General features: G+C 36.6%; 7 protein-coding genes across 10 annotated transcripts in view; 1 reads left to right on the top strand and 6 right to left on the bottom strand.

The window, feature by feature from the left end:
* LOC135431338 (serine/threonine-protein kinase MARK2) overlaps positions 1-8,960 on the bottom strand; it is a 37,099-nt gene extending 28,139 nt beyond the window's left edge. Inside the window, exons 1-2 of one of the 2 annotated variants that reach the window (XM_064686439.1) lie at positions 8,386-8,960; positions 2,803-3,637 (exon numbers count right to left, since the gene is read on the bottom strand). In XM_064686439.1, the coding sequence (XP_064542509.1) occupies positions 2,803-3,486 (684 nt within the window). In that variant the 5' untranslated portion in view covers positions 3,487-3,637; positions 8,386-8,960. The remainder of the gene's footprint in view (positions 1-2,802; positions 3,638-8,385) is intronic. The other variant, XM_064686440.1, reaches the window with a different exon arrangement.
* On the bottom strand, positions 5,310-7,386 carry LOC135431344 (meiotic recombination protein W68). Its single transcript, XM_064686446.1, has 2 exons — positions 6,709-7,386; positions 5,310-6,649 (listed from the first exon to the last, which is right to left on the bottom strand). The coding sequence occupies exons 1-2, from the start codon at positions 7,139-7,141 to the stop codon at positions 6,021-6,023; spliced, it is 1,062 nt and encodes a 353-aa protein (XP_064542516.1). The 5' UTR covers positions 7,142-7,386; the 3' UTR covers positions 5,310-6,020.
* Positions 8,961-9,495: 535 nt separating the features above from the next.
* Positions 9,496-10,706, top strand: RpL11 (ribosomal protein L11). Of its 2 annotated transcripts, none has more exons than XM_064686726.1 (4): positions 9,496-9,604; positions 9,777-9,908; positions 9,971-10,268; positions 10,510-10,706. In XM_064686726.1, exons 1-4 carry the CDS (start codon positions 9,599-9,601, stop codon positions 10,635-10,637), a joined length of 564 nt encoding a protein of 187 aa, XP_064542796.1. In that variant the 5' UTR covers positions 9,496-9,598; the 3' UTR covers positions 10,638-10,706. The 2 variants fall into 2 exon arrangements, with proteins under 2 accessions (XP_064542796.1, XP_064542798.1); XM_064686728.1 differs by lacking the exon at positions 9,496-9,604 and adding an exon at positions 9,664-9,684.
* An 840-nt stretch (positions 10,707-11,546) lies between these two features.
* Arl6 (ADP ribosylation factor-like 6) lies at positions 11,547-12,504 on the bottom strand. Its single transcript, XM_064686725.1, has 4 exons — positions 12,190-12,504; positions 11,998-12,126; positions 11,808-11,936; positions 11,547-11,734 (listed from the first exon to the last, which is right to left on the bottom strand). Exons 1-4 carry the CDS (start codon positions 12,467-12,469, stop codon positions 11,562-11,564), a joined length of 711 nt encoding a protein of 236 aa, XP_064542795.1. The 5' UTR covers positions 12,470-12,504; the 3' UTR covers positions 11,547-11,561.
* A 1,289-nt stretch (positions 12,505-13,793) lies between these two features.
* On the bottom strand, positions 13,794-15,560 carry EloC (elongin C). 2 transcript variants are annotated; one of them, XM_064686724.1, is made up of 3 exons: positions 15,495-15,560; positions 15,215-15,426; positions 13,794-14,008 (listed from the first exon to the last, which is right to left on the bottom strand). In XM_064686724.1, exons 2-3 carry the CDS (start codon positions 15,424-15,426, stop codon positions 13,867-13,869), a joined length of 354 nt encoding a protein of 117 aa, XP_064542794.1. In that variant the 5' UTR covers positions 15,495-15,560; the 3' UTR covers positions 13,794-13,866. The 2 variants fall into 2 exon arrangements, with proteins under 2 accessions (XP_064542794.1, XP_064542793.1); XM_064686723.1 differs by having other exon boundaries at positions 15,215-15,442; positions 15,495-15,545.
* A 1,293-nt stretch (positions 15,561-16,853) lies between these two features.
* betaTub56D (beta-Tubulin at 56D) lies at positions 16,854-20,521 on the bottom strand. Its single transcript, XM_064686722.1, has 2 exons — positions 20,356-20,521; positions 16,854-18,248 (listed from the first exon to the last, which is right to left on the bottom strand). Exons 1-2 carry the CDS (start codon positions 20,410-20,412, stop codon positions 16,962-16,964), a joined length of 1,344 nt encoding a protein of 447 aa, XP_064542792.1. The 5' UTR covers positions 20,413-20,521; the 3' UTR covers positions 16,854-16,961.
* A 1,305-nt stretch (positions 20,522-21,826) lies between these two features.
* Positions 21,827-26,188, bottom strand: Spt5 (Transcription elongation factor subunit Spt5). Its single transcript, XM_064686721.1, has 13 exons — positions 26,031-26,188; positions 25,548-25,945; positions 25,353-25,477; positions 25,150-25,287; positions 24,628-25,078; positions 24,502-24,572; positions 24,257-24,423; positions 24,026-24,198; positions 23,708-23,961; positions 23,446-23,641; positions 23,065-23,380; positions 22,588-22,995; positions 21,827-22,532 (listed from the first exon to the last, which is right to left on the bottom strand). The coding sequence occupies exons 2-13, from the start codon at positions 25,935-25,937 to the stop codon at positions 21,964-21,966; spliced, it is 3,258 nt and encodes a 1,085-aa protein (XP_064542791.1). The 5' UTR covers positions 25,938-25,945; positions 26,031-26,188; the 3' UTR covers positions 21,827-21,963.
* Between the last annotated feature and the right edge of the window lie 92 nt (positions 26,189-26,280).

The following is a 26,280-nucleotide window of genomic DNA, read 5'->3' as shown; positions in this document are numbered from 1 at the left end:
TGTGCCGCACGGCCATAGTTTAATCTTACTAAAAGCAAAAAGCAACAACGCTAAGAACGACACACCCTATAAAATTGTTGTGTATCGTTTGTACATACAGATGTATTCATACTATGTATGAATTTAAGTAAATATATGTATGTACATATGTATTTACATGATCTTCAGCGTCATTCAGAATGGGAATGATTCAAAACACAAAAATGTATATACGCCATGCCATGCAGACACTCAAATGTATGTGTGTGTGTGTGTGTGTGTGTGTGTGTGTGTGTGCATGTGACATGCCTCACGCACACCGACGTCGACAGAAACACTCAAAAAAGTTTAAGCTTTCCGTTGAGAGAGCCAGAGCGAGCTTTGGCAATCAAACAAAAATAACTGATGTGCGGAGCGAAGCAGTTTTCAACTAAGTAGCAAAAGATCCGAAGATCTGAACGCTTTTGACTTTTATGATCCATCAATCGACAAGAAACGAGTGAGAATGGCAGAAAAGTAACGATAATTTAAAAATTGCTATACTCTTTGCTTCTTCTATTCAGTCATTTTCTGTCGATTACACTTGCACTTGTATTTGATATAATAGTTACTCACACCCACATCAAGTCATATTCCAATTTACAAGTATATAACGTGATATAGTCTTAACTGTATCCGACTAGTAGATACGCTCTAAAATATATAAGACGACTTTGTACATAGGTAATAGATAGATATCTTGACCAAACTCGGCAGTTACTATTTTCACTATAAAACTTATATCTGAGCCAAATCTTATCAAGGTCGAAGAATCGTTCGAGCAATTAGTTTTTGTATAGTAAAAATATTCTGGTTTTCCAAGATATTTTCCCCAAATTCAGCATTCGCGAGCTTCACTTTTCTCACATATCTTCAAAGCCGTAAAGCAAGTACTTTAAAGCGTATTAAATCTTCGTCGTGCGGAGATATCCATACTTTCTCTTTTGCATTTATAGATAGACTAGCGGAAAGTACCCTTCGGATTTGGCCCGTTAAAAAGTTTGTCGCTTCGAATTTTAGATAATACTTTTTCACCCATATTAAAATTTATTTGTTCTATTTCAAATTAAAATCAACATAAATATTTGTAAATGAGCTTGGAGCCCATTTCCGCTCTTTTAAATTCTCTTTCTTTGACAAACAATATAATCGAAATACATTTTAATGATAAGACGATGGTAAAAACTTTATAATTTAATGTTTACAATAGCACGGAAAAGAAATTCAATTTTGCAATGGTTACAAAAGTTTGAAATCAGAAATCAGAGCATCTGATACAATGTTATCTACAAAACAGTTTGAAAATCAAGCTGTTTATCTTTTCCGCATATATTACTCTTATCTTCAGCTATTTCCCACTGCTTGGAACATTGGAAAAGCGTGCAAACACATTCCGATTCCACAAGGAACCTCGACAACCTTTAAGATGACAGATGACGACAAGATTGGGTTAAAGTAGGTTCGCAAATTGCAAGCACAGATCAAATAACAGGATTTCGATATCGAAATTGAAAATGTGGCAAGGTTTCGATGATAGAAAAGAATTATCGATAATCGCAGTACACGAAACTTGAAGATAAATTTGAAATTTGGAAATCTGCAAAATATCGATAAAAATCGATTTTAAGGCATGGGCATACACATTGGAATTACTCCACTCTTTCGATACCTCTTCTCAATCCCTGCAAAATGAAATAAAAACTTATTTGTAAAGATCCCTATGATTTGGTTTATAGACACATTTATATCCTTAATTAAACACAGAACTTATTTCGAAAACATTCTGGAATTCATATAAGCCTATATTTGTTGATTTGAAAAACTCAGAATAAAGCATAATATTATATTTACGATGGATTTAAGCACCATTTCAAGCAACTATCTATATATGACCTAGGTCAACATTACATTTAACTCATTTGCTGATTTTACACAAATGTAGAAACCCGTTTGCCCATTTCTTTTCTCAATTAATAGCCTAATTCCACTATGCTCCAAAAATGTTACATTTTCAAACTTCACATTATGTGGTTCCATTGTCGGTAACATGTGAGTGGAAAAAGTACCGCTTCTTTAAATAAACAGCTAATCGGTTTGCTTTGATTTACCAAAGTTTTCCGTCCAAAAGTCAAATAATACGACCTCAAAATAGGAGCTCCATTTAATGGACACATTGCGAAATTTGCCCAACTTTAAATCGTTAAAACTGTGGAATTATTAAAGTTCTAAATTATAATTTAAAGTTACCGCTTGCATTCGTTGCGATATCAGCTTTTTTTTTGGTAATAATACTTTCGAATTTTTCATAACATCGATACGAAATTCGAAAAACCACGAATTATTCGGGGCGAATACACACATTTTTGAAAATGTGACATTTTTGAAGAATGTGAAAAATGTGTTTTCTAATGGGAAAACGTACAGGCCACTTTTTTAACATAAGGCAAAAATGTGACAAAGAATGTAAGAAATGTGGACAGTGGAATTAGGTCATAAGTCGAGTAATGCAAATTTTTACCTTACGAATATTACAATATTAGAAAAAAGTATCCGAAATGCAGTCACAATGAAGATGAATTCACATTAACAAGAAGTAAGAAAAAACCACAAATATGAATACGTATAAAATTTGACAATAATATTGGACGTAGACATTAACCGATACCGAACCGACCCTAGGCACAGATATATATCTATATATATATATGTTGGCGTGATCTTAAATCTGGACGGACGCAACAGTTCGATGAATACACAGAGATTAAAGAATAAAGAATAGCTTACCTTGGCGGATGCTGTTCGCTGTTTGATGGCAGATGCATGGGCCGAGTGTGTGCTGAGAACGTTCTTGTTAACCGAGCTGGTCACAGCTCCCGCTCCCACTCCTCCTCCGGGCGGATGATGATGATGGTGATTGATCGCGGTAGCTGCACCAGATGCTGCGTTGCTACTATTGCTTGAGAGGCGAGCACCATCCGTGGCCATGTTGTTGGCCAAATGATGGTGCTGATGCTGATGCTGATGGCTGTGCTGGTGCGAATGCGAGTTGGTGTTCGTCGTGGGAGCTGTTACAGGTGCCACAGGTGTTGTTGTCGTGGTTGTTGTTGTTGTCGTATTATTGCTACTTGCTGAGTTCGAGGACGAGGATATCGGCAACATTGTCGTTGTCGCGTTTGTTGTCGCATTTGTTGTTGTCGCTTGTGGCAGTGAGACAATGTTGGCATTGGCTGAGTCATGCTGCTGCTGCTGCTGCTGATCCTTCACGGAATGCGCAGACGTGCTGATTGTATTGGCCGTATACGTGGTTGTGCTTGCAGCGGCTGTCGTCGTCGCCGTCGCCGTTGACGTTGACACTGACGCTGACGCTGACGCTGGCGTCGCAGCCGGAGTCGCAGTGCCATTGGAGACATTATCTGCGGGCAGGGCTTCAGGAACTGGTTGCAGAGTTGTTCGCATTGCTGTAGACATATTTTCGCCAAATCTCTCTGGTTCGATGCTACCCTCCTCCTTCGATTCGTTTCTTCCTTTAAAAGTACTTGCCGTTTAATATATCTTAAATTTATTTAATTTCCTAATGAGTAGTTATTTGCTATCATCTGTGCGTGGAGCCACTTTACACCTAAAACATAGGAAAAATACAGGATTTTCTTGTAAATAAGCGATGTAAAACGTTTTTTGCAGAATTGTCGAATAAAATCAAAAGCAAACAGCATCAAATTATTTACAAGTTTCAAACATGCACAATTAGTTTTTGAAAAGTTAGCCGCGCTAACATTCTAGCTTTCTTCTAGCTTTCTTCGAGCTTTTTTTTAGCTGTCTTCTAGATTTCTTTTAGCTTTCTTCTAGATTAACAAAGGGTATTAAAATGGCAGCATACAAATTAAAATAAACGACCATTCGATCGACCTCAAACGCAAATCAATTTTTGTTTTTCGTTAAATATAGTTTTCGACGTGGAGATCAAGGAAGTACAGGAAAAACCAGCTAATCTTCGGGATTGCACGGGTAAAATTTAATAAATCCATGGCCGAAAATTTAAAGAAAAACTCTTCGGCCATGAAATACCAGGTAGTAATAATGAGAAAAATCAAATAAAATATTCAAAAATAATATTTCTAGTCGGTATTCGACTCGACTAGGAGATGTCACAATAGATCTTAGTTAATACTCAGAAGTAATTCTCGCTTTTTAAGTTTTGGGACAGAAGCATTTGCAAAAGTGCAAAGTATCTTAATCGAATATGGACTTATTTTGATAAATGACATAAGGCATTCGCCGATGGATTCGACAGAAGTCTGCTTCTTAAATTAAACAAAATGAAGTCTTAGTCACGGCATGCATTTAAATAATAACACCATAATACTAATGTACTTTTAGTTGCATAATATAAATGATTTATTAATATGCTATTACAATTCTCTTAAGTTTTCTAATCAATATATTGTATTTAACTTTTGGCAAGTTCTTAAGTAACCCTAAGATGCTTTGGAATGTTGTTCTTATAAATGGTTCATGCTTCTGCGCATTATAAAATTGGTTCAAAAATGATCATAGTCAAATATATGTTTGATTTGTGCTGTCCAAATATTGCTTCTTAGAACATATCGTAAATAGTAAAAAAAAATAAACATTTTTGTGTATTCCTCCATATAAACCCAACTCAAGCATTTGTTTTCTTTTATATTTAAACTTATACAATTTGGTTTTGCTATAAACACGAATACATGAAGAAAATCCAGTTTCGGATCGAAGGTTTTATAGATTGCCCATCCCTACTTTGGCAAGTTTTTTTAGCCGTGGTTAGAGTCATGAAAAAGATATGAATTTAGCAGCAACGATTTCATGTTGTACTGCTAATTTTCCATTTTGAAATAGTATAACTTGCATGTGTTAACCTTTTTCATTTAATTATTTACTATAAAGCTTCCCCACGAATGTAAATACCAAAGCCTTAAGCTATGCCTCAACTATTTTTACAATATTCTGGGTAACGAGGGGTGGATTTTTATCTATTTCATAGGACCTACTTTCCAAATTTGAATAGTCTAGCTCTATGAGTTTCAGATATATAGAACGGAGAGGCAGACATGGCTGCTGCTCCTGCTGATCTTGAAAATTGCCTCCTTCTGTCTGTTACACACATTTACAAAGAGCTATTATACAATTTTTATCAATGGGTTTAGGGGATACAAAAGGTAATTCAAAAATGTTCTACCAACTTTCCGATCTAGCGAGCATACAACGCTTAATCTATAAATATAATATATATAGTATATATGTGAAGGTTCATCCAGGAATTTTCAAAGGAAATGTTTTAAAAAGCAATTTTTATCCGATTAGATGAAAGACAAGAAGATTTTAAGGCCGTTTCTCACCCATGCTGAAGAAATTTTCAAAATCATCGCATTGCAAGTAGCGTAAACATATCTAAAAAGATCTTTTGGGATCTGCATTGTATATATGTTTAGATAGATTAATACTTGCATCCCAATAGCATTTAATTATGTTAAAAGTATCTTTGTTTCAAGCCAAGCCACTTGACATCCTCAAATATGAAAGGATCTCCACTAATGTAAAACATTAGAAGAATTGGCTCGTCGAAAAGTGGTTCAACGTGTTTTGGATCAAATATAATTAGTTATTTTTATTTTTATGAGACACCATTTTTAGTTTCCCTTTTTTGTAATAACAAAAATTATATTGAACATTTTAAGAGTTAAATCGTGGAAAATGGAAACAATTTTAGCAAGACTTTTTCAATTGTTGTGCAAGATTGTGTACATGAACAAATAAAAGGCAACAACAAATAAGAAATGCAATTTTCAAATATTATTACAAATTCTTTTTATGCAAACAAAGTATCTTTTAGGCTACTTTTTACATAAACATAGCTTTGGGTGCATGGAAATTTCTTATTCAACTTTTGGCCGTAACCTTCTTTCCGATATAGTTAATAATAGTTTAAGTTTCTATCAATTAGATCACAAAACTATTTGAAATAATTATAAGAACAAATTCCTATTAATTTTAGTGGGTATATAGAAGGGACTTAAAAAATCAATGACACTCTCGATTTCAGCTTTGAACTGGATTTTCTGCAGCGTCTGCAGCTCCTGCCTAACACCCAGACTAATATCACTGCGAGAAAGAATATCAGCAATCTTTTTATTGTCGTATTTGTTAAGGGCAACAGCGCGTTTGGAAATACGGTCAATTTCGGACGGATGCAAGCCAATCCAGCGCAGCATTGGTGTGGCAAGACTCTTGGAAGAGAAGCTCATGGCCTGCGAACCGTGTCGGTAAATGAGCATTATCTCAATGCCAAATGGATCAGCATCTACCAGGATATAGGCAGGCAAGTTGCACTCAACGGACAGTCTGTATACAATTCGGCGAGTAGTGCAGTCCGGATATCCCTTGCCGGTCAACAATATGAAACGCAGGCCGAATGTGTTAAGGGCATTGCAGGAAAGCAAGCTCTCAAAAACAGACTCCTTTTCAACGATCAAGACCATTTCGGCATTTGTCACAATGCGTTCGACATTCTCAAAATCCGTTGGCAATGTTATAGCCCCACAATAGACGTTGCAGTCCAATATATCGCCATTGCTCATGAGCAGCTTTATGTCTCCTAAAAGAGAGAAATAGTTAATTTTTGACACCAAATTGTTGTTTGACAAAACTTCACACCTGCAATGAGTCCTTTCGACGCGGATAATATGCCCAGATTAACGGGCGCCGTGTTCAGCATGCGGCAGACATCCAATTTGGCTGCCACAATGTACGTCTGCGAACGAATCACGTGAGTGTCCCGATAGTAGAGTCCCCGGATTGTGCAACTACCGCCAGACAAATGCAAACTATGGATCTCGGCCAAGATATACACAATCAGACAAAACCGATGACGACTGCGTCGCTGATTGTACATAATCTTCCGGAAATTAAAGATTTCCTTCACGTTCGCAAATACTCCGATATTACCCTCAAAATTGTTTGGGTCGTACCAATCTCGACATTTGCGTGGAATTTTTAAAGTAACATTCTCAATAGACGTAATACTTGAGATCAGTTCCAGCACAATCTGCTCAACATTTACCAATATGTCGTACATATTGGAAGACATCGCCGTTACGTCCGATACATATATCTATATGTAGATGTATCTATATTTATATATATATATCTATAATGATAATAGGCTGCCGACACATTACTTTGACACCTATTTTCCATTTCCTAGTGGGGGGAAACTTTTGAAAATATGATGTAGAGCAATGAATATTTAAAGCCAATCGGACCAAAAATAAACTTTCTGATTGGATTTTACAAAAAGTATTCAATGAACTTATCAAATCGAGTTAGAAACTTCTGTTTCACAAACAAACAAATAGATAATTCATTATATTGAATGAGGATGAGATTTTCAACTTGTGGAAGATATTATAACTGTAAAATGTATAACGTATGGAAGAACATATATCCGATCCCATAAAGTATACATATATTACATATATGTATAAACATAAACGTATATATTTCTCTCAGTTTATAATGTCAGATATTGTCATAGAACTTTGCCTAGTCTGTCCTTTTGTTGTGGGCAGTACATATGTCAGAATCGGCCGGATCGGACCACAGTATCTTATAGCAGCCTTAGGACTAATAAAATAAAAGTACTCAACCCAACGGGGAGGAAATACATTGAAAACGATACAAGTAGGTAAATATACATACAAATGTTTGCGTCACACACCCTTTAATTATAATACATTATTATATATATATTTATATATATATATAACTATACACATATCTCTCGACCATCTTCATAATTGTACATATACATACACATACATATGCATTTATACATATATATAAATATATGTAGTTGTATATTAGGTTTATGTTTAAATCAACAGAGTATCAGTTGTCTGTTGCAAATGCATCTATACATTTTCCGAATGTGATTAAACAAAATTATTGATAGAAAATATCCACAAACACAATTACACTTCGTAAAAGAACAACTTATGCACATTAACGATTAACATCACACACGCACACATTTACATTTAAACCGATGTACATACATACATACATTACTTATGTCAATTTCTTTATTCAGGCTTTTTTTTTTTTTTTTTGCTTTATATGCCCAGAAAATGTACTCGTTATTACAAAGCACGCAGAGTTTATTTTCTTGTGCCACGGGGGCTGACAGGGCGTTTGCGGGCGGTTGGGCAAGCGGGGGCAGACAGCGGCAGCGAATGGAAGAGAAAAACTAGCGAAACAGCGAACGAAATGGCAGCCCCCTAAAATATTGATTTGCTGGTTCGCCATAGCCATATGAATCCCCATGGTACTTACCAATAAAAATAATTCCTGAACAAACAATATTAGGTCAGAAAATCTCGGTACATCGACATAAGCTTTTTGAAAGTCATACGCGATCCATTACCTTACGCCTTGTTTCATTCATATAACACATTATTACTTAATTTTTTTAATTTTCAAACGCCAAGTGTTAGTGGAAAAGAAAGACCGACTTTTACCGAGCAGTCGACGACACTACACAACGAAATGCAAATGCATACATACATACATATGTATGTATCTTTCTCACTCGCTCACTCACAGCAGCTATGTATATTTCTCAATAAGATTTTTTTTATAAAAACCGTTTTCAAGTTATGGAACTAAATTATCGCGTTTTTTACAGACTAATTTGGCTCACAAAGACTTTTTCGTCTAAATATTGTTTGTGTATTTAAACAGCTACATTGTCATTAATTCAATTCAGCGATAGAAGACATTCTAAGTAACTTGATATTGCGCCATATAAATTAAGTCAATTATGTTGGTTTACGGACGCTGCAACAAATATATAAATAATTCTTTGTTGCACTTAAAAGATTACTGTAATAATCTTTTTTAACCACATACACTAGGCAAAGCAGCAGCATACGTCGTCCAAAAAAATCACATTAAAATCAGGCAGCCATATTGTAGAGTTGCTAATAGTCAATCGATACATCGGTATTGTATGAAATGTATATGAAAACGGCGAATGCTTCAATTATCGTTTCACTCGTGAAATGCTGATTTGTCCAATCGCTATAAAATTACCAAGCCCATTAATCGATATTTATTAAATATCAGAAAACAGTGAAGTTATCAAACATTTAAAATAATCTCTAAATTAGTCTCTCTATCTTTTATAGGCTCCAAAATACTTGTGTTCTTCCGAACTAACAGACGGTCAAATGGTTATGGATCATCTGATCCAACAACTATACATTTTAATATATTTTTGTTATTAAGACAAAACTTGTCTGGGATTTAATATAGGATCCTCGCTGTTCTGTTGCTTAAGTGACAGGGCGACTAATTGCTGAAGATTTCCCTTTATATGATATATTTTCTAAAATTAACATCTAAATGATATATATTTTATACTTATTTTTTGTGGAATGTCTCTGTGTTTTTGTTGCCTATCGATTAGAATCGATAGCCATTATCGATGACAATAGCTGACACTGAACTGTAACACGCCTTTTTCCTTTCTTTCCTACATACCATAATGGCGGTAGGTTTTCTGAAATTCTTGTCAAGAGTAAATTCTTTCACATCGGCCATAATCCTTCCATATTATTAAAAACTATGAATGTAGAGTGCGAGAATTTCGGTCTTACTTGATAATTGAAATATTATTTTGGATTTAAATATGAAATTGGTTAACCAAAATATACATTTTTCAGGCCGTTGCTAAGAAGGAACCCAAAATCAAGCGCGATCCCGCGAAAAACCCTATGCGAGATTTGCACATTAGGAAACTGTGCCTCAACATCTGCGTAGGTGAATCTGGTGATAGGCTTACCCGTGCCGCCAAGGTAAGTACTCTAAAATGTAAATAATTATTGCGAAAAATAACCAAAGCAACGTTTATTGTCAGGTTTTGGAGCAGCTGACTGGACAGCAGCCAGTGTTTTCTAAGGCCCGCTACACAGTGCGTTCCTTTGGAATTCGTCGCAATGAAAAGATCGCTGTGCATTGCACGGTGCGCGGAGCCAAAGCCGAAGAAATCTTGGAGCGTGGCTTGAAAGTTCGGGAGTACGAGCTTCGCCGTGACAACTTCTCCGCCACTGGAAACTTTGGATTTGGTATTCAGGAACATATCGATTTGGGAATCAAGTACGATCCCTCCATCGGTATCTATGGCCTCGACTTCTACGTTGTTTTGGGACGTCCAGGTGAGACTTACCTATGAAACTATAAAAAATAGCAATCCTGCACATAATTAGGTGTCTATTTCCAAATCGAAATTGACGCTCAGTAAATGTGCGCAAAAAAATGAAGATGTGCTTAAATGTATTTGTTCGCATGCAAACTCAGACGGTACAATTTCGACAAATTCGCTAAACACTGAAGAATCTTCCATTTGTTTGCTAATTGCAGAGTTAATAATCATGATTTTCTTTATTTTTGCTTCAGGTTACAACGTGGCCCACAGAAAACGCAAATCTGGCACCGTCGGCTTCCAGCACCGCCTGACGAAGGAGGATGCCATGAAGTGGTTCCAGCAGAAGTACGATGGAATCATCTTAAATAGCAAGAAATAAACGCACTTTGCGTAGCTGTTTACAAACTAAAAAATTCTGTAATAAACCCGTCATCGGAGAAATTTTTAATTTTCAGTTTTTTAAGCTTGCAGACGTTAATCTACATTATTGCTTAATGTAAAACTATATACTATATTAACTGAACTGGATAGAAATAGGTGAAAGTCATTCGGAAACTGTTCTATAATTTGAGCTAAAGCGCAATCTCAATCGTAAGATCTTTACCACGCGGTAATCTGTTTCCACCAAAGTAACTTCCAGAGGTATTAGATGGTTAGAAAGATGGTCATTGATAGTCAAATATATATCTGGAGCTGACATAAAATTATAAAATATGTATGTACGAATTTTATTGATTTGTAAAACAGTGATCGATCCACAAATTCGTTTGATGTTAATTAGCAGCAATCCATAAAATTAATCTAATTTATTTGCCAGAAACGAGCATTAAAATTTGTCAAAATATGTTTAATCTGGAAGACTTCTCCGCGTCTATAAAGTAATGCATACAAATGCAAATGTTGTTTAGCAGGCAATGAAACTTTCTATGAACAAGTTTTTTTATACCCCATAAAATACATATATTTATGATCAGCCATGTCCGTATGTATCCTAGGTTCTAAGACGTTCCCATCTAAGAATCAATTATTTAACGAACGCAATTATTTGATAACAATTAGATTATATCGAGCCATATAGAAGTTTTATCTTATATCGTAGTAGATATTGTCTCAGGTTTCTAGACAATATTTATAGAGTGTGTATTTATAGGAGCTAAAGTACAGAGTATCTTCTAGGCGGACAGTTGTCACACCCCTTAGATAATGATATATACATATGTTCAAATATTAACCAAGTGATATTTAGTATCATTAGACTACACTTTAATGCTAAGACACCTTTGTTTGTATCTCGTTTCGTCAATTATTTATTGTCTTTGGATGTAAACTTCAATTTTTTGCCCTTTTTATTGCTCATTATTGCAAAACGTATTTGTTGAACCAGCCACTGGACGCCCTCGTCCAAGCCTTCGCCGGAAACTGCGTTGCTGGAGCAAATGTGCCATGGTTTCTCCTTGATGTTTTCTAGACCCAATGCTAAAGCGAGAGAGTTTCGATTTCAGTAACAAAAATAAAACCAAATGAATTCGTGTTAATGCCGCTTAATTACCCGCCGCAATTTTGACATTGGAGAGCGAATCCTCGAGGTCGGATTTGTTTCCATAAAACAGAATAGGTACGATACGATTACAAAAGTCGGGATGTTGCAGCACAAGGTCCAATTCATCTTTGACAACAACTAAAAAGAAGAAAGTTTGACAAATATTTTCTATATATTAGGTATTATATAATATAGTTACCAAATCTCATCCTGTCGCTTGAATCAATTACGTAGATAATCCCTTGGCAATTCTTGAACTGATGCTCCCACAAATTTCTGTATCTCGTGGCACCTGACATATCTATGGCTTTGATGCTCACGCCCATGTCTATAGGATAAAGAGATGATTTATGATTAACAAATAATTAAAAAAAAAAAGGGGGGGACTTACTATAAAATTGCTCGATTAGAAATCCAACTGTGGGCACCATTATGGCCGACTGTTCACTTGATTTCTTAAAATGGTTGATTATCGTCGATTTGCCACTGTTATTTAAGCCCAAAACTAATATGGTCATTTTATCTCTTTTCACTTTGATCAAATCCGACAAATTGTGCAGCATTCCCATATTACGACTATATTGTAAACCAAATTTAACAATATGCAAAACTTTGACAATGTTTTGCCGCTCGAACCTCCGCCTGATTACCATAGTTACGCCGTGGGACATCGATTTATTGAAACACACACGCACAGTTGTCCTTCAAAGAGCCGGATCGACAATCAAGGTCATTGCCACGTTCTTTATCGTATATATAGTTAAATTATACACGGTAGTTTTATATATACTCTATATATAAAACTGTTTGACCTGACTGACTGACTCATTCGTGACCAAACCGTAAGAGCTGAAAGAAAGCTGAAATGTTCACTGTAAGACGGGGTTTCGGGAAATTCCACCCATGTGCGTGGAAAAATCGCGAAAAACGTTTGTATGAAACTTCAATCAATCGTCCTTAAACTCATTTTCAAGGATTTTTGTTCAAATTGATTTGAGGGGTGTTTCACACTTTTCGAAAGATGCATTCCTTCTTGGTGGAATTGGGGGTCAAAAATGTATTACCAAGGATCAATATGAAAATCATTTTAGACGTGTTTCACACTTTTCACAAAATCAAAGCTTGCTCGGTGGAAATTGCGATTCTACGATTGTTTTTGGTGAAGTTTTAAGTATTGTCCGATTAGCTTCAAACTTTTTTTCAAAGCTCTACATAAGAAGTTAATGAATACGTGTTTCAGGGATTTGAGAAATTCCACCCGCAACAGTGGTAAATTAGCGGAAAACAGTTATATGAAAGTTTTTTGTTTACCGTCCGATCGGCTTATAACTTATATTCACAGATCTTTGAGAGAATTTATTATAACCGTGCCACGTGCAAGGCCTGGCAGCAATATTCCTGGTAAAAATGCATGTGAAAAAACATACAAACACACATACATAACACACACATTAATTCATACATACAAATACACATACGTACATACATACATTTACATACACACACACGTGTACATACATACCATACATACTTGCCTACATACTGTACATACCTACATGCATACATACATACATGCATATATACATACACACATACATACATACTTACCTACCTACAAACATACGCCTCCTGCTCCGCCCCCTTGGTGCTCCTCCGGCTCCTCAGCTTCCAGGATTGAAGCCGCCTGCGCATAATTCATAGGCCTTACTTACATTTTTGAGAATCGAGGAGGAGAGCAGCTTTAACAGCAACAAGACAAATTGGTCTGTTATAGAAGACAATTTACGTATGCATACACACACGCACACACATACATTCATACGTAATTACATACACAAATTTCAATACAATCAATTTGGCATTTAAAGTTGACAACATTATTCTTATATATAAATATATATATATATATATGTTATTATGATTACAAACATAAATATATTTGCAACAGATGTAATGGATAGCTAAATTTGATACTTCTTTTAAAACAGATGTAAATACATTAAAACAATATATTAAATTTTATTCATTTTGAAAAATTTTATTTAACATTATTAAGTTAACCAATAACTTAGCAATCTAGAAAGTTAGCTGCCATTAAAAGTTCTAAGGCAATCTCTGGTGCAATCGGAAATTCTGGTATTTCAGTCGAACTGTTGGTATATCGAACTTTGTATGTGAAGTACATGCAAACCTTTTGTAAAACGTGCGATCTGAAAAGCAAATATAAAAAATATAAAATATAATAAGCTTATTTATATATTTTATTTAGTTCAAATTATACTTTATGTACTTTAAATTCGAATCAATGTCTCGCCTGAAGGTTTACCTAATTTGTATACCCTTGCAAAGGGTATTATGCTTTTATCTAGAAATGTGTAACGCATAGAAGGAAACATCGTCGACATCTTCCCATAAAGTATATATATTCTTGATCAGTATCAACAGCCGAGTCGATATAGCCTTAATCGTCTGTCTGTTTCTATGCGAACTAGTCTCTCAGTCTCAAAGCTATCGTCATGAAATTATACATACGTCGCGGCTGAATCGGATCACTATATCATATAGCTGCCATAGGATCAATCGGTCGAAAAGTAGGTTCTTGCATGGAAAACTTTTTTGTTTAACAAGACATCTTACCAAAACTCGGCATTAATTAGTTCCCCTAGATCCTTATATGTGTATATGCAAAATCTTATCAACATAGGGCAACTATATAATATAGCTGCCTTAGGAAAGATCGGTCGAAAAGTAGGTTAAAATATGACAAAATATTCTGTTTTCGGGTTTCCTTCTTGTTTTGAATACAACTTATTATAAAAATGTAGTACTACTGGACTGTGGGTGAAATCCACGAATGAAAATATGCTCGATTTGACTTAGTATATAGAATATAGAATATATATAGTATTATTTAACATAATATATAGAATCGACTTGGCTGTTAATATGCGTACAAATGCACAAGGAATTTTTTAAAAGACGTCTTAATTACGTTTTTAAGATTAGGAAACTTATTCATAGGTTTTAGGTTCAAAATGAGCATAACTTTTTTAAGCTTAAGAAATAATTTCGAAGCGTTGTGAAAATAAAAATAAATTTTTATTTTATAACTGTACATACATATGTATACGTATATGTGTTTCCTTGATCTGGTCGTAAAACAATTGCTGATAAATTAATACAAATTTATAATTCATAACTATATTTAATCGATTAACTTTTCATGTATAAATGACTGACTACATATTTATGTACATACATGTTTTAATGGAATTAAACCCGCATGTACACATGCACATACATACATACATACATATATGAAAATTATTTTGCACTCCCTTGACCGGTCAAGAGGCCACTCTTGATTTGACAAAGGGTACTGTGTGTAATTAGTAAAGATCACAGGTATAACTTACGGTATCTCACGAAAGTGCACTTCGTTAGCCTCGTTTTCAGCGAATTGTCCTGGGCCAGATAACATTGCCTTAATTGTGCCAGAGGTGAGAGCATGTTCGCGTTTTACAATAAATTCGTGTCCGTCTGATGAAATCAGTTTGACGTACATTGCGTCTGGCCCCTCGCACCCGCCATAGATCTTATCGCTGCGCTGCTCGTCCATTGCTATCATCTGAAAAATTTACTTACTAAATGTATATATACTTTTTGCATTATAACCATTTTTATTTTCTTTCTTACTTGCCAAAAGTCAGTCTGTGACAACACTCAAAATCGTATATATGAAGTGCAGTGTTGGCTAATGGATGAAATGCGTCAACCAAATGTCTTCATACCATCATGCAAGTCGAGAAGTAAACAAACGTAAGTAATCGAAAACATAAAAATTCGTATTAATTTTCACATATACATATGTACATACATTTTATCTTATTATTTTACGGTCCTGTCTATACGAATGTTGCATTATCTGCGAATACAATTTGCTAATACAATTTTAATTTCGCTTAGGGAAAGGAAATTTGGCCGAAGCAATTGCATGTAAAAATTTATTATCGATATTATTATTTTTAGATTAGAGGGATTCCTGAAATTGATTTTCATTTCGTCGGTCAGCTGTTACGGCTGCTACGTACAAAATGTGAAATGTGACCAGAAAAAGTGTGAAAATTAGGGTCACATTTTAACGAAATCAGCTCCGAGACTGGGTTTGGATTTGATTTTGTTTGCTTATGTGCCCGTTCTCAGTTCTCAGTTCAAGTAAATTACGGGGCCACACTTGTTTACATTCTGTTTTGATTTAAGATGGAGAATACAATATATGTTTTTGCATGTTAAGTCTAATTGATTGAAGATTTATTTATTTATTGCACGAAAAGAAGTTAATGGAGATAGGAAAGGAGCTTCGAGTTTTAAACTTGCAGCCATAACATTATAAATCTAACAAATACATATTCTGCAAGCAAACAATTCATGTTGGGAGGCTTATAAAAAAATGTGTACCATTTTTGTTCTGAAATTTGGACTTCTGCACCTTTATTAACTTTTGTGCAAATAGTCAATCAGCTGCCCGGGCAGGCTAGTAGCTGATCACGGTTTGTCATTAAATGTGTAACACATAGAAGGAAACATCAGCGACCCAATAAAGTACTTTTTATTCTATGTATTTAGTATTTGTTATTAGTATTTATTTATTTGCTATGTATTAGTATTTATTCTATGCAAACTAGTCTTTAAGTTTAAAAGATGGCGCTTTGTAACATCGCATAAACCATCCGGATTGGATCGCTATATCGTATATGTATCTGTCTTAGGAACGATCGATGGAAAATTAAGTTCTTGCCTCAAACCACTTGTTTAGCTAAATGTTGACCAAAATCGTTATTTATAAGTCTCACTATGCTTCTTTCATATATTCAAACTCCTATCAACAAACAGATAACTACCATAGGAACAATCGATCGAAAATTAAGCTCTTGTATGTACACATTTTTTTTTATCGAGATATCTTGATTAAGCCGGCATTTATTAGTTAAACTATGCTGTTTATGTATGAGCAAATCCGTTACTAACCAGTTTCACAACTAGTAAAAGGCAACATTATTTTTTTTTATAAGAAATCGTTTCGACTTTATTGGTTACGTTAAAAGAACAATCGTTGAAAACTTAATTTTTGTTCTCATTTTATTTGACGCAACTTTAGAGAATTTAGTTCTCATCCACTTCAGCCTCTTGCTCCTCCTCGAACTCGGCGTCTTCGTCGGCAGTTGCCTCCTGGTACTGCTGGTATTCAGAGACCAAGTCGTTCATGTTGCTTTCTGCTTCGGTGAACTCCATCTCATCCATACCCTCACCAGTGTACCAATGCAAGAAAGCCTTGCGGCGGAACATAGCGGTAAATTGTTCAGAGATGCGCTTAAACAGTTCCTGAATGGCAGTCGAGTTTCCAATGAAAGTAGCAGACATTTTCAGACCTCTGGGCGGGATGTCGCACACTGCCGTTTTCACGTTATTGGGGATCCATTCAACAAAGTATGAGCTGTTCTTGTTCTGGATATTTAGCATCTGTTCGTCAACCTCCTTCATGGACATGCGTCCACGGAAGATGGCAGCAACGGTCAGATAGCGGCCATGACGAGGATCGCAGGCAGCCATCATGTTCTTGGCATCGAACATCTGTTGGGTTAGCTCGGGCACTGTAAGCGCTCTATATTGCTGGGAGCCTCGGGAGGTAAGGGGCGCAAAACCGGGCATGAAGAAATGGAGACGTGGGAATGGAACCATATTAACTGCCAGTTTGCGGAGATCAGCATTCAATTGGCCAGGGAAGCGAAGGCAAGTTGTGACGCCAGACATTGTCAGGGAGACGAGATGGTTCAAGTCACCATATGTTGGGGTAGTCAGCTTAAGGGTACGGAAGCAGATGTCATAGAGAGCCTCGTTATCGATGCAGTAAGTCTCATCTGTGTTTTCGACCAACTGGTGCACCGATAGGGTAGCGTTATAGGGCTCAACAACGGTGTCTGATACCTTAGGCGAGGGTACAACTGAGTATGTGTTCATGATTCTATCGGGGTATTCCTCTCGGATCTTGGAGATTAGCAAGGTACCCATGCCAGAACCAGTGCCGCCTCCAAGTGAGTGTGTAAGCTGGAAGCCTTGCAGGCAATCGCACGATTCAGCCTCTTTACGAACAACATCAAGCACTGAATCAACGAGCTCAGCGCCCTCTGTGTAGTGACCCTTAGCCCAGTTGTTACCGGCGCCAGATTGACCGAACACAAAGTTGTCGGGCCTGAAGATCTGACCGAAGGGACCCGATCGAACCGAGTCCATGGTGCCAGGCTCCAAATCGACAAGGACAGCACGAGGCACATATTTGCCACCAGACGCCTCGTTGTAGTAGACATTGATACGCTCTAATTGTAGGTCGCTGTCGCCATGATAGGCGCCGGTAGCATCAATGCCATGCTCATCGGAGATAATTTCCCAGAACTGAAATTAAAGTAAAAGATATATCAGTCAATTTAAGATTTTCTTTTATAATTATATTTTTTTAAGCCAAAATAACTTTAAATTGTTTTAACTCATTTCATACTTGCTAAGCTAAGCAAATTATAAGTTGATAAGTTTGCATAAGTCTGAACAGATGGTCAATGAACGGGTACCCATAAAAGAAAGTATTATACAGACGAAGTCAATAAATAACTATTTATGGTCTGTCTCTTGGTTGTTTTTGGTAGACTTAATGATACAGCGGAAACATCGTCATCATAGCTACAACACTTGCGTGGGTCGATCATAACGCCAGCTGTCCACCCTAAATGTCGCGGCTTTCCGAATATGTAGGCTGGCTTTAAGCCTCTGTACTCCCCACGCACAGCTCAAGCAGCAATTGTCATAATCAGTAGGCACCACCTACCTTACATTTGTCAGCCACATATACATACATATGCTCACAAGCTTACATCATCATCAACAGCAATATCTACCCACACAAGAGAAAAAAGCGGCTGGCGTAAGCCGAGGCCAAGCTGTAGTGCATCAAGTCAATTTGTCTGTTAACCATATGGCGTTTGATATGTACTTTTGGAACGTATTACGTCATTGTAGAGCTTAGTATTTAGTTTGTTTATTTCGGGTAAACAAAAAAATCTATATAGCTAAAAAAAAAAACACGTAAGAGGTACTACAACATAAGGGGATACGTTCTCGAAAGTCACAGAAATTACCCTCAAAAAATATCATAGCAACTTAAATGTGCCTACACCAACACAAATACATAATATGTACACACACATATATACATGCTAAATACCGAAAGAAAAAATGCAAAGCAGCTGCTATACATACGGGGGTAGTTTTGTGTATATACATAAGTGCATATATATTTTTACGAGGACTAGAATGGCTCTATTGATTTGCCGAAAGGATGTCGATGACGCAGCCAGTTTGCAATGAAATTACCGGCAAGCTATCGTACGCGCATGTGCATGAAAAGTGGCAACACAGCCTTTGGGTGTGTCATATGTATGTATGTATATGAATGCATATATACGTACATAATGTATATTGGCCTTTTTAATTTTGTGCATTACCGTACGATTACGGGCTTGTGGAATGCAACTTGAACTCATTGCAGACACATAATTAGTTATTTGTATGTTTTAAGTGGTTAACAAATATATATACACACAAGTGTGTGCGAACTCTTAAGAATGTTTCTTTAAATTCAGTAATACATACATACATATGTACGAGTATATGTTCCCCAATAAAATACTGAATACAGAACTCCATTTATACAACCGCAAATACAAACATGCATCCAATACATACAAACGACGCCTCTACAGATGTGAACGTACGTACATTTATACGTATGAGCATACAGTAGGTATACGTATATATGTATATATTTTATGTCATTGCGAACCGGTCGACAACCGGTTCAGCCATTTTAAGTAAAATGACGTCATGTTTTCCCTTTACCAAACTCCGGAAAGACAAACCTTAACAAAACCGTACTAGAAAAGTAAACGGGAACATATGCCTATTTTATATGTATGTAACATCTAATTGATCGACTAAAAATATATGTACCTTTCACCAATTACAAACATACATACATGTACGTTTTCCTACATGCATATTCATGTGTGTATGTATTAAGAAAAGCAACTTTCTCATTAAAATAAACTAGAGCTTTAAAGCAATTATGACTCATCAGTATGTAAATATACGTCATTATAGACATTTACGAGAATGAAAAATACGTTCAAAGTTACAAACTCAAAATATATGCAATATTTGGACACACCCTAAATTTATAAAGATCTAATTCTATATTCTGCATATGTATGTATGCCTCTACACACAAACAGAGAAAACTGCATGAGCCGGTAAGTGTACATATACATACATGTATATTCATACATGCATACGTAAATAAATATGTACTATACAAACTTATGCGCTGATGCCGGTGGCCTCAATAATTTTGCCACATGGCAGCGCAAAAATGACGCCATATTGACTAGTAACTGTACTTCATTCTTATTTTTAAATCAATTAAGGCAACATTAAAGAACTCAATACATACCTTGGCTCCAATTTGGTTACCGCACTGACCAGCTTGAATGTGTACAATTTCCCTCATATTTATGTATGTATATATAAACTTGTAGACTTTTAGCTTAAATTTATTTCCTGCTTGTATTCACAAACACACTTCTGCCCGCTTCACTTGACGAATACTGTCTGAGCTCATCTGGGTAATCGCTGGTATAATATAACGTTGAAATGCAATGTGACCAAACTGTGTAATCGAAAAAATACCATTTAAAAATATTTAACAATGCAAAGGTTACGCTATGCATGACGCTTAACGTCATTCATATATAATATTTTTAAACAATATAATATATGGTTGAAATTATTGAACTATATATATAAATATCATATTGCTTACATAAAACTAGATATACACAGAAAAAATATAATGGTCTTCATCGTAGATTGCGACCTGCTTGCTGTTGATTTTTATAAACTGCAAACAATTAAAAACGATACAGAAGGGCTATCTACTGCACACCGAAGATTTAATACCCTTGCATCGAACCTTTTAAAAATGCTCATTTTCGACCGATCGTTCCTATGGCAGCTATATGATTCTCAGAACCTATAAGAGCTAGAGGCGTAGAAAGGACCTCCTAATGTCCGCGTAGTACAAGTTTGTTTCAAATCATCGATAGCTTGTCTCGCAATCGATAAATTCTGATAAGAAAGGGCGTTAAAGCGGTGTTGGAAAATCAATATTTATGATTCATTAAGAAGACCTACTATACAATTTTTATCCATTTTAAGGATATAATTAAAAACGAATATCAATTGCATTAATCAATTTGAAAATGAATAAGTATTTATGTTTGTTAATAAAATAAAACGATGCAAAATTTAAAGGAGAATGCACTCATACATATGCATATACATACATACAGAAAATGCCTGCGTTTAATCGTAACTGTTTGAAAATATGACCAAACATTTTCCTTAATAAATTGTGTTTTTTTAACCGACCTTGATGAAAAGGTCTGCCTTTGAATATTGCTATATTCGCAAAAAGGCAACAGCCTTTAAATTGTGGCTGTAGTTTTAATTGGTATTTTTATTTATTTGGTTATGCAAGATGGAGAGACATGTCAAATTTAGTGACTCCAGCTCTTAAAACTTACGATATATGCTCAAAATGCAGGATTTCAATATCGGGTTTATCGCGGGCCATAGACCGCCGATCGGACGAAACTTAAAGCTTCCCCCTAAAAAATCTTTGGTCCATAATTTCCAATAAGGAAGCTTGAATTTTGCAAAAGGGTAAAATACGTCTTAAATACAGATTCTTAGAAATTCACACGCATTTCCAAGAGCGAGGGATGGATTTTTCATTGTACAAAAATGTTCATAAAATGTATGAAAACTTTTGTATTCTCGGCTTGCCGAAGACAAAATATCCTTTCGGCCGATTGTTTGATTATAATAAGGTATACAAGTGTATAAGAATCAAAGATGTAAGATTCTTATAAGAAGAAATATAAGGTATCGTTATTTATTAAGAGATTGGCATTTGAATTATTTTATTATATATCTTTTGAGACATTATACAAAAGAACGGGGCTGCCTTTTTTCGCAAGACAATATGGGTTCATGCAATCTAGTCAATGGACTTCATCTTACATAAATGATTTACAGGTATCATTTTTACTTCGTCATTTATCTTACAGACAAGAACATCACCCTCCTGTTTGGACAACACTTTGCCAACAGACTCTCTTTCTTCTCCATATATAACTTTGAATTCATCTCCACTATTGGGTGGAACAGGAGCCAGGTGCTCGCTAACAATGGACACGCTACGATCTTCCTGACGCAGAAATACAGAACAGACACCATTTGATACTGTACGGATAATACCGGTCTGGCCAACGAGATCAGTATCATCGTGCGTATGAATCCGAACTTCAATGTCCGTGGTACACCAATCGCCCATCGAAGAGTCGAGGCTAGCTCCAGGCGTTTGCGGATTGTAAGGAGATTGTGGTACACCACCGGGAGTGTTCGGTGAATAGGTTGATGGCGATGGTGTATTCATATAACCAACTGGGTATGGGGAAGGTGCAGGACTTGGACTCGGATTAAATGGACTGTAGCTTCTATCCGAGCCGTAAAGAGTACCCGGAGTTTGTGGAGCAAATTGTGACGACATTTGGTAGCCAGGAGTGCCTAAGATTCAGATAAATTAAATTTAATACACAATATATAAGGAAAGGTACACTACTTGGATTATATCCTGGGCTGGGGCTTGGTTCCTCAAGCGAATAATCGAAATCTGTATTACGAGCCGGGGTCGTATTTGCAGTTGGGTCCCATGCGCCATGACGTGGGGTCATACTGCCATCGTGAGACGGCGTCATTGTACCATAAGGTGTCCGTGTATCAGTGTCCCAATTTGGTGTCTGACTTCCAACCAATGGAGTTTTGGAACCGGCAGCGGTGTAGCTGGGAGTCTGCGCTCCGTAACCCGGTGTACGTGCTGGTGTGCGACCATAAGTGGAAACACTGCCTTCCTTACCAGGCTCGCCGACAATAACAATATGGTTACGATCCACTGAAATTGTTTGGCATGATGTATGCAATTCCACACGAGCTGTGCTCTCAGTTGCATCTTTTACGATGCCAACGGCACCTAAATTTAACACGATCATAAATAAAATATCAAAGAATCAGGAATATAAATTTTATATGATAATAATACCTTTGTAGGGTCCACCACAAATTTTTATGGTTTTTCCTAAAAGTTCACGGTCACGCGTAACACGGAAGCCTCCGCGACCACCGCGCGATCCTCCACGTGCGCCACGACCACCAGACGGATGCATTGGCGATTGGATCCGAGGCGACATAAATCCTAATCCGCCAAGCGTATTAGCATTGCTTACATTCGTTTTACTTCCACCAGCGAGTTGTAAGTGACGCGTCTTGCATACGAAAATGCCGCCGTTTTCCGTGTACATACGACAGTGGAGAAATGCCAAGCTGCGATATAAGTGCTTTATTTCTCCAGAGCGTCCCTATTATATAAGAGTAGCGAAAACATGTAAAAATGTATTGATAAGTGTGCGGACTTTTTGCTTACGGCATGTGGACCCTCCATAACTTTCACAATATCGCGGCGGCGAATCTGATTTTGATCTGCATCCAGAGCGACAGTATTCTGATTTTCTCGCCGTTTGTGCAAGGCTGTTGGCTTGCACTCAATACATTTTCCATTCATTCCCAAGACGTGGAAGTTCTCACGCTCCAAGCGCACAATTACGCCAACGTTTTGTGAGCTGCAAAGCAAGACACATTTGGTTGAATAAAATAAAATATTTGAATGGAACTTTAAGACTACTTACTCAAGCTGGACCAGATCTCCCCATTGGAATTGACCAAGACAGTCAACTCCGGTAGCTACATCAGAGCAGAGTTGCAAGTCTCGGGGCAAGACCTCAAGTTCATGATTGGTCAAATCTGAGACAAGCACAACCCGCGATGGCTCTACGCGAATTATTAGACCTGTTTCACCTTCGTAGCGGCCCGCCAACACTCTCGCATGATCACCCGTCTTAAAGTATTTGCGTAACTCGCTAGCTTTGAATATAAGAGGATCCTAAATGTAAAAAACATAATTAATAAACTTTTAATTATTAGATTCAAATGATCAAGGACGCTACCTTTAAGTCCTGATGTTTGGGCATAACCGTAATCATTGTGCCGTCAATAGCAACAATCTTTGCTTGTAAGTTTTCCAGATCACCTACACAAACTTCGACATTGTCGCCCATTGAAAATGAATGGGTAGCCGTGGGATCATCTTTAACGCTAGCCATTATTTCTAGGTTAACTTCTATAAGAGTGAATGCCATTTTTAGATGAAATTGTTTCCAAAAGATTTGTTAACTTACCCTCCGGTGCTTCCTCAAATCGCTCAAGTTCCGCCAGAGTGGGCTTTACGCCCTCGGACAAAATGGCTGACATAGTAAAATTTTTATATAGAAATCCCTTTCGCGAATAGCGATTTCCTTCAAAGAGCAAAAAATCTCCATCTGAGTGAACTTCCCCTCCAATGGCCCTGAAAAAAGTTGGGATTAAGATATTTGATTTTTGTTATTGTAGGATATTAGAAATGGCTTATAAATATGTCACTCACCTAACAGCTTCTGGATCAAATGGTTTTGCCGGTGGCCTGCGTTTCTTTTTACGCTTCCCATCATCACTTTCCTGAAATCAATATTCTTAATACACCGATAAAAACTTACTGTTATGTTTGTCTTACCGTCGCCGTGGTACGTAATGCACCGCGCATTCGAGTGTAATCGATACGAGGAAGAAGCTTAAGATGCACCTGGTTTTGTGCCAGATCTACATAATCTACTTGCGCAATGTCATCCTTGTACAAGCCACGCTTTAAACGCACCCACTGTTTTACCTTAAGTCCGACTTGCTCTTTAACTACTTTAAGCACATCAGTCATTTCCTTAATTGGAACCATTTCTTGTTTCCATTTGCCCATACGTAGATTTCCCACATTGTCGATAGCTGTCTTTACATGAGTTTGTTTGTAAGCTTCCAAATAAATATACCCTTTGACACCTTCTGGTGCGATAATTGATTTGATTTGTAATGGATCATCTGTATTGAGATAAGTTAGGAACTTCCTCATCAAGAGTAATGCTGTCGCTTTCTCTTCTCCAATGCGACATTTCACCATCCACAAATTGGGATCTCTAGTTGAATAATTTGTTTAAGTACATAAATTAGTATAAAATTAACAGTTGGTAGCATAACATTGACTTACTTGATCCCTGGCAAAAGAGTTTGTTGAGTGATTTCATCGGACATTTCCTCGCCGCCGTCGCCAAAGTGTCGTCTTACCATCGATTCGTCAGCATATTTTTTTCTTAGATACTCCTCAATTTCGTCTTCTTTTTGAGTACTATACCAATTAATTGTTCAATTTAATATTTGGTAACTGAATGAAATTTTAAGATAGCAACTTACTCCCATAAATTGGTTCCTCTTCGTCGTATTTCAATATCTCTGGCGGTGGGACCCAGCTCATCTATTTCATTGCCAACGATACCAATTTCGTTGGCACCCTCCTCCCACTCGTCGTCTTCATCAACCTTTATATGCAAACAATTTGGTATGTAAACTATTAAACAATTTAACGAGTGCTTATATTATATATTCTACCTCGTCATCGACTTCAGCTTCGTCAATAATAAAGCCACCAAAGCGCTCCTTTTTCTTTTTTTTCCTTGGATGGTCATCTTCGTTTTCTTCCTCTTCGTACTCTTCGGAATCTATATCCTCCCCTTGCGGGTCTTCATCTTCAGAATCTTCTGTTTTGCGACGGTGTCCACGTCCACCTTGAGGTTGCGGAGAATCGGATCCTGAGCCAGAATGGGCTGATTGAGAACGCGAACGAGAAGATCTCGACCTGGACCTGGACCTGGATCTGGACATCGACCTTGACCTTGAGCGAAAGCCAGATTTGGATCTAACACTTTGTTGCGACTTGTTCGATATAGATCCATCGTCAGAGCCACTATCCGACATATTGCTGACTTCAGAGTCCGACATTTTATGTACTGTGGACGTGTAAAAAAAATCCACACGTTTTCTATTAGTACAGTTGCAAAATAAATTCAAAGGTTTGCTGTTAAATATACTCACATATAATTATTCAAGCAAATAGCTCATAAATATAAGCCATACATTTGCACATACAAAGATGCATGTAATTGTTTTAGGAAAATTCAATGGGTTTGCTCTTTAATTGACGCTTAGTTATGGACACAGTAAAATATGATACTGAAAACGTTGTCATTATGCGACTTATCGATTAATGAACAACAGGCTGAAAAAAAATAATTCATCGATATGTTTATTTCTTAATGTTAGTTGTTGGAAGAAGCATATTTAT

This window comes from Drosophila montana, unplaced genomic scaffold (assembly GCF_035044405.1).
Source record: "Drosophila montana isolate Dmon_TW-CO22-7 unplaced genomic scaffold, ASM3504440v1 contig_3200_1, whole genome shotgun sequence".
In the NCBI taxonomy this organism is placed as follows: domain Eukaryota; kingdom Metazoa; phylum Arthropoda; class Insecta; order Diptera; family Drosophilidae; genus Drosophila; species Drosophila montana.
The sequence above is the reverse complement of the archived record's forward strand: the minus strand, read 5'-3'. Positions and strand labels throughout refer to the sequence as shown.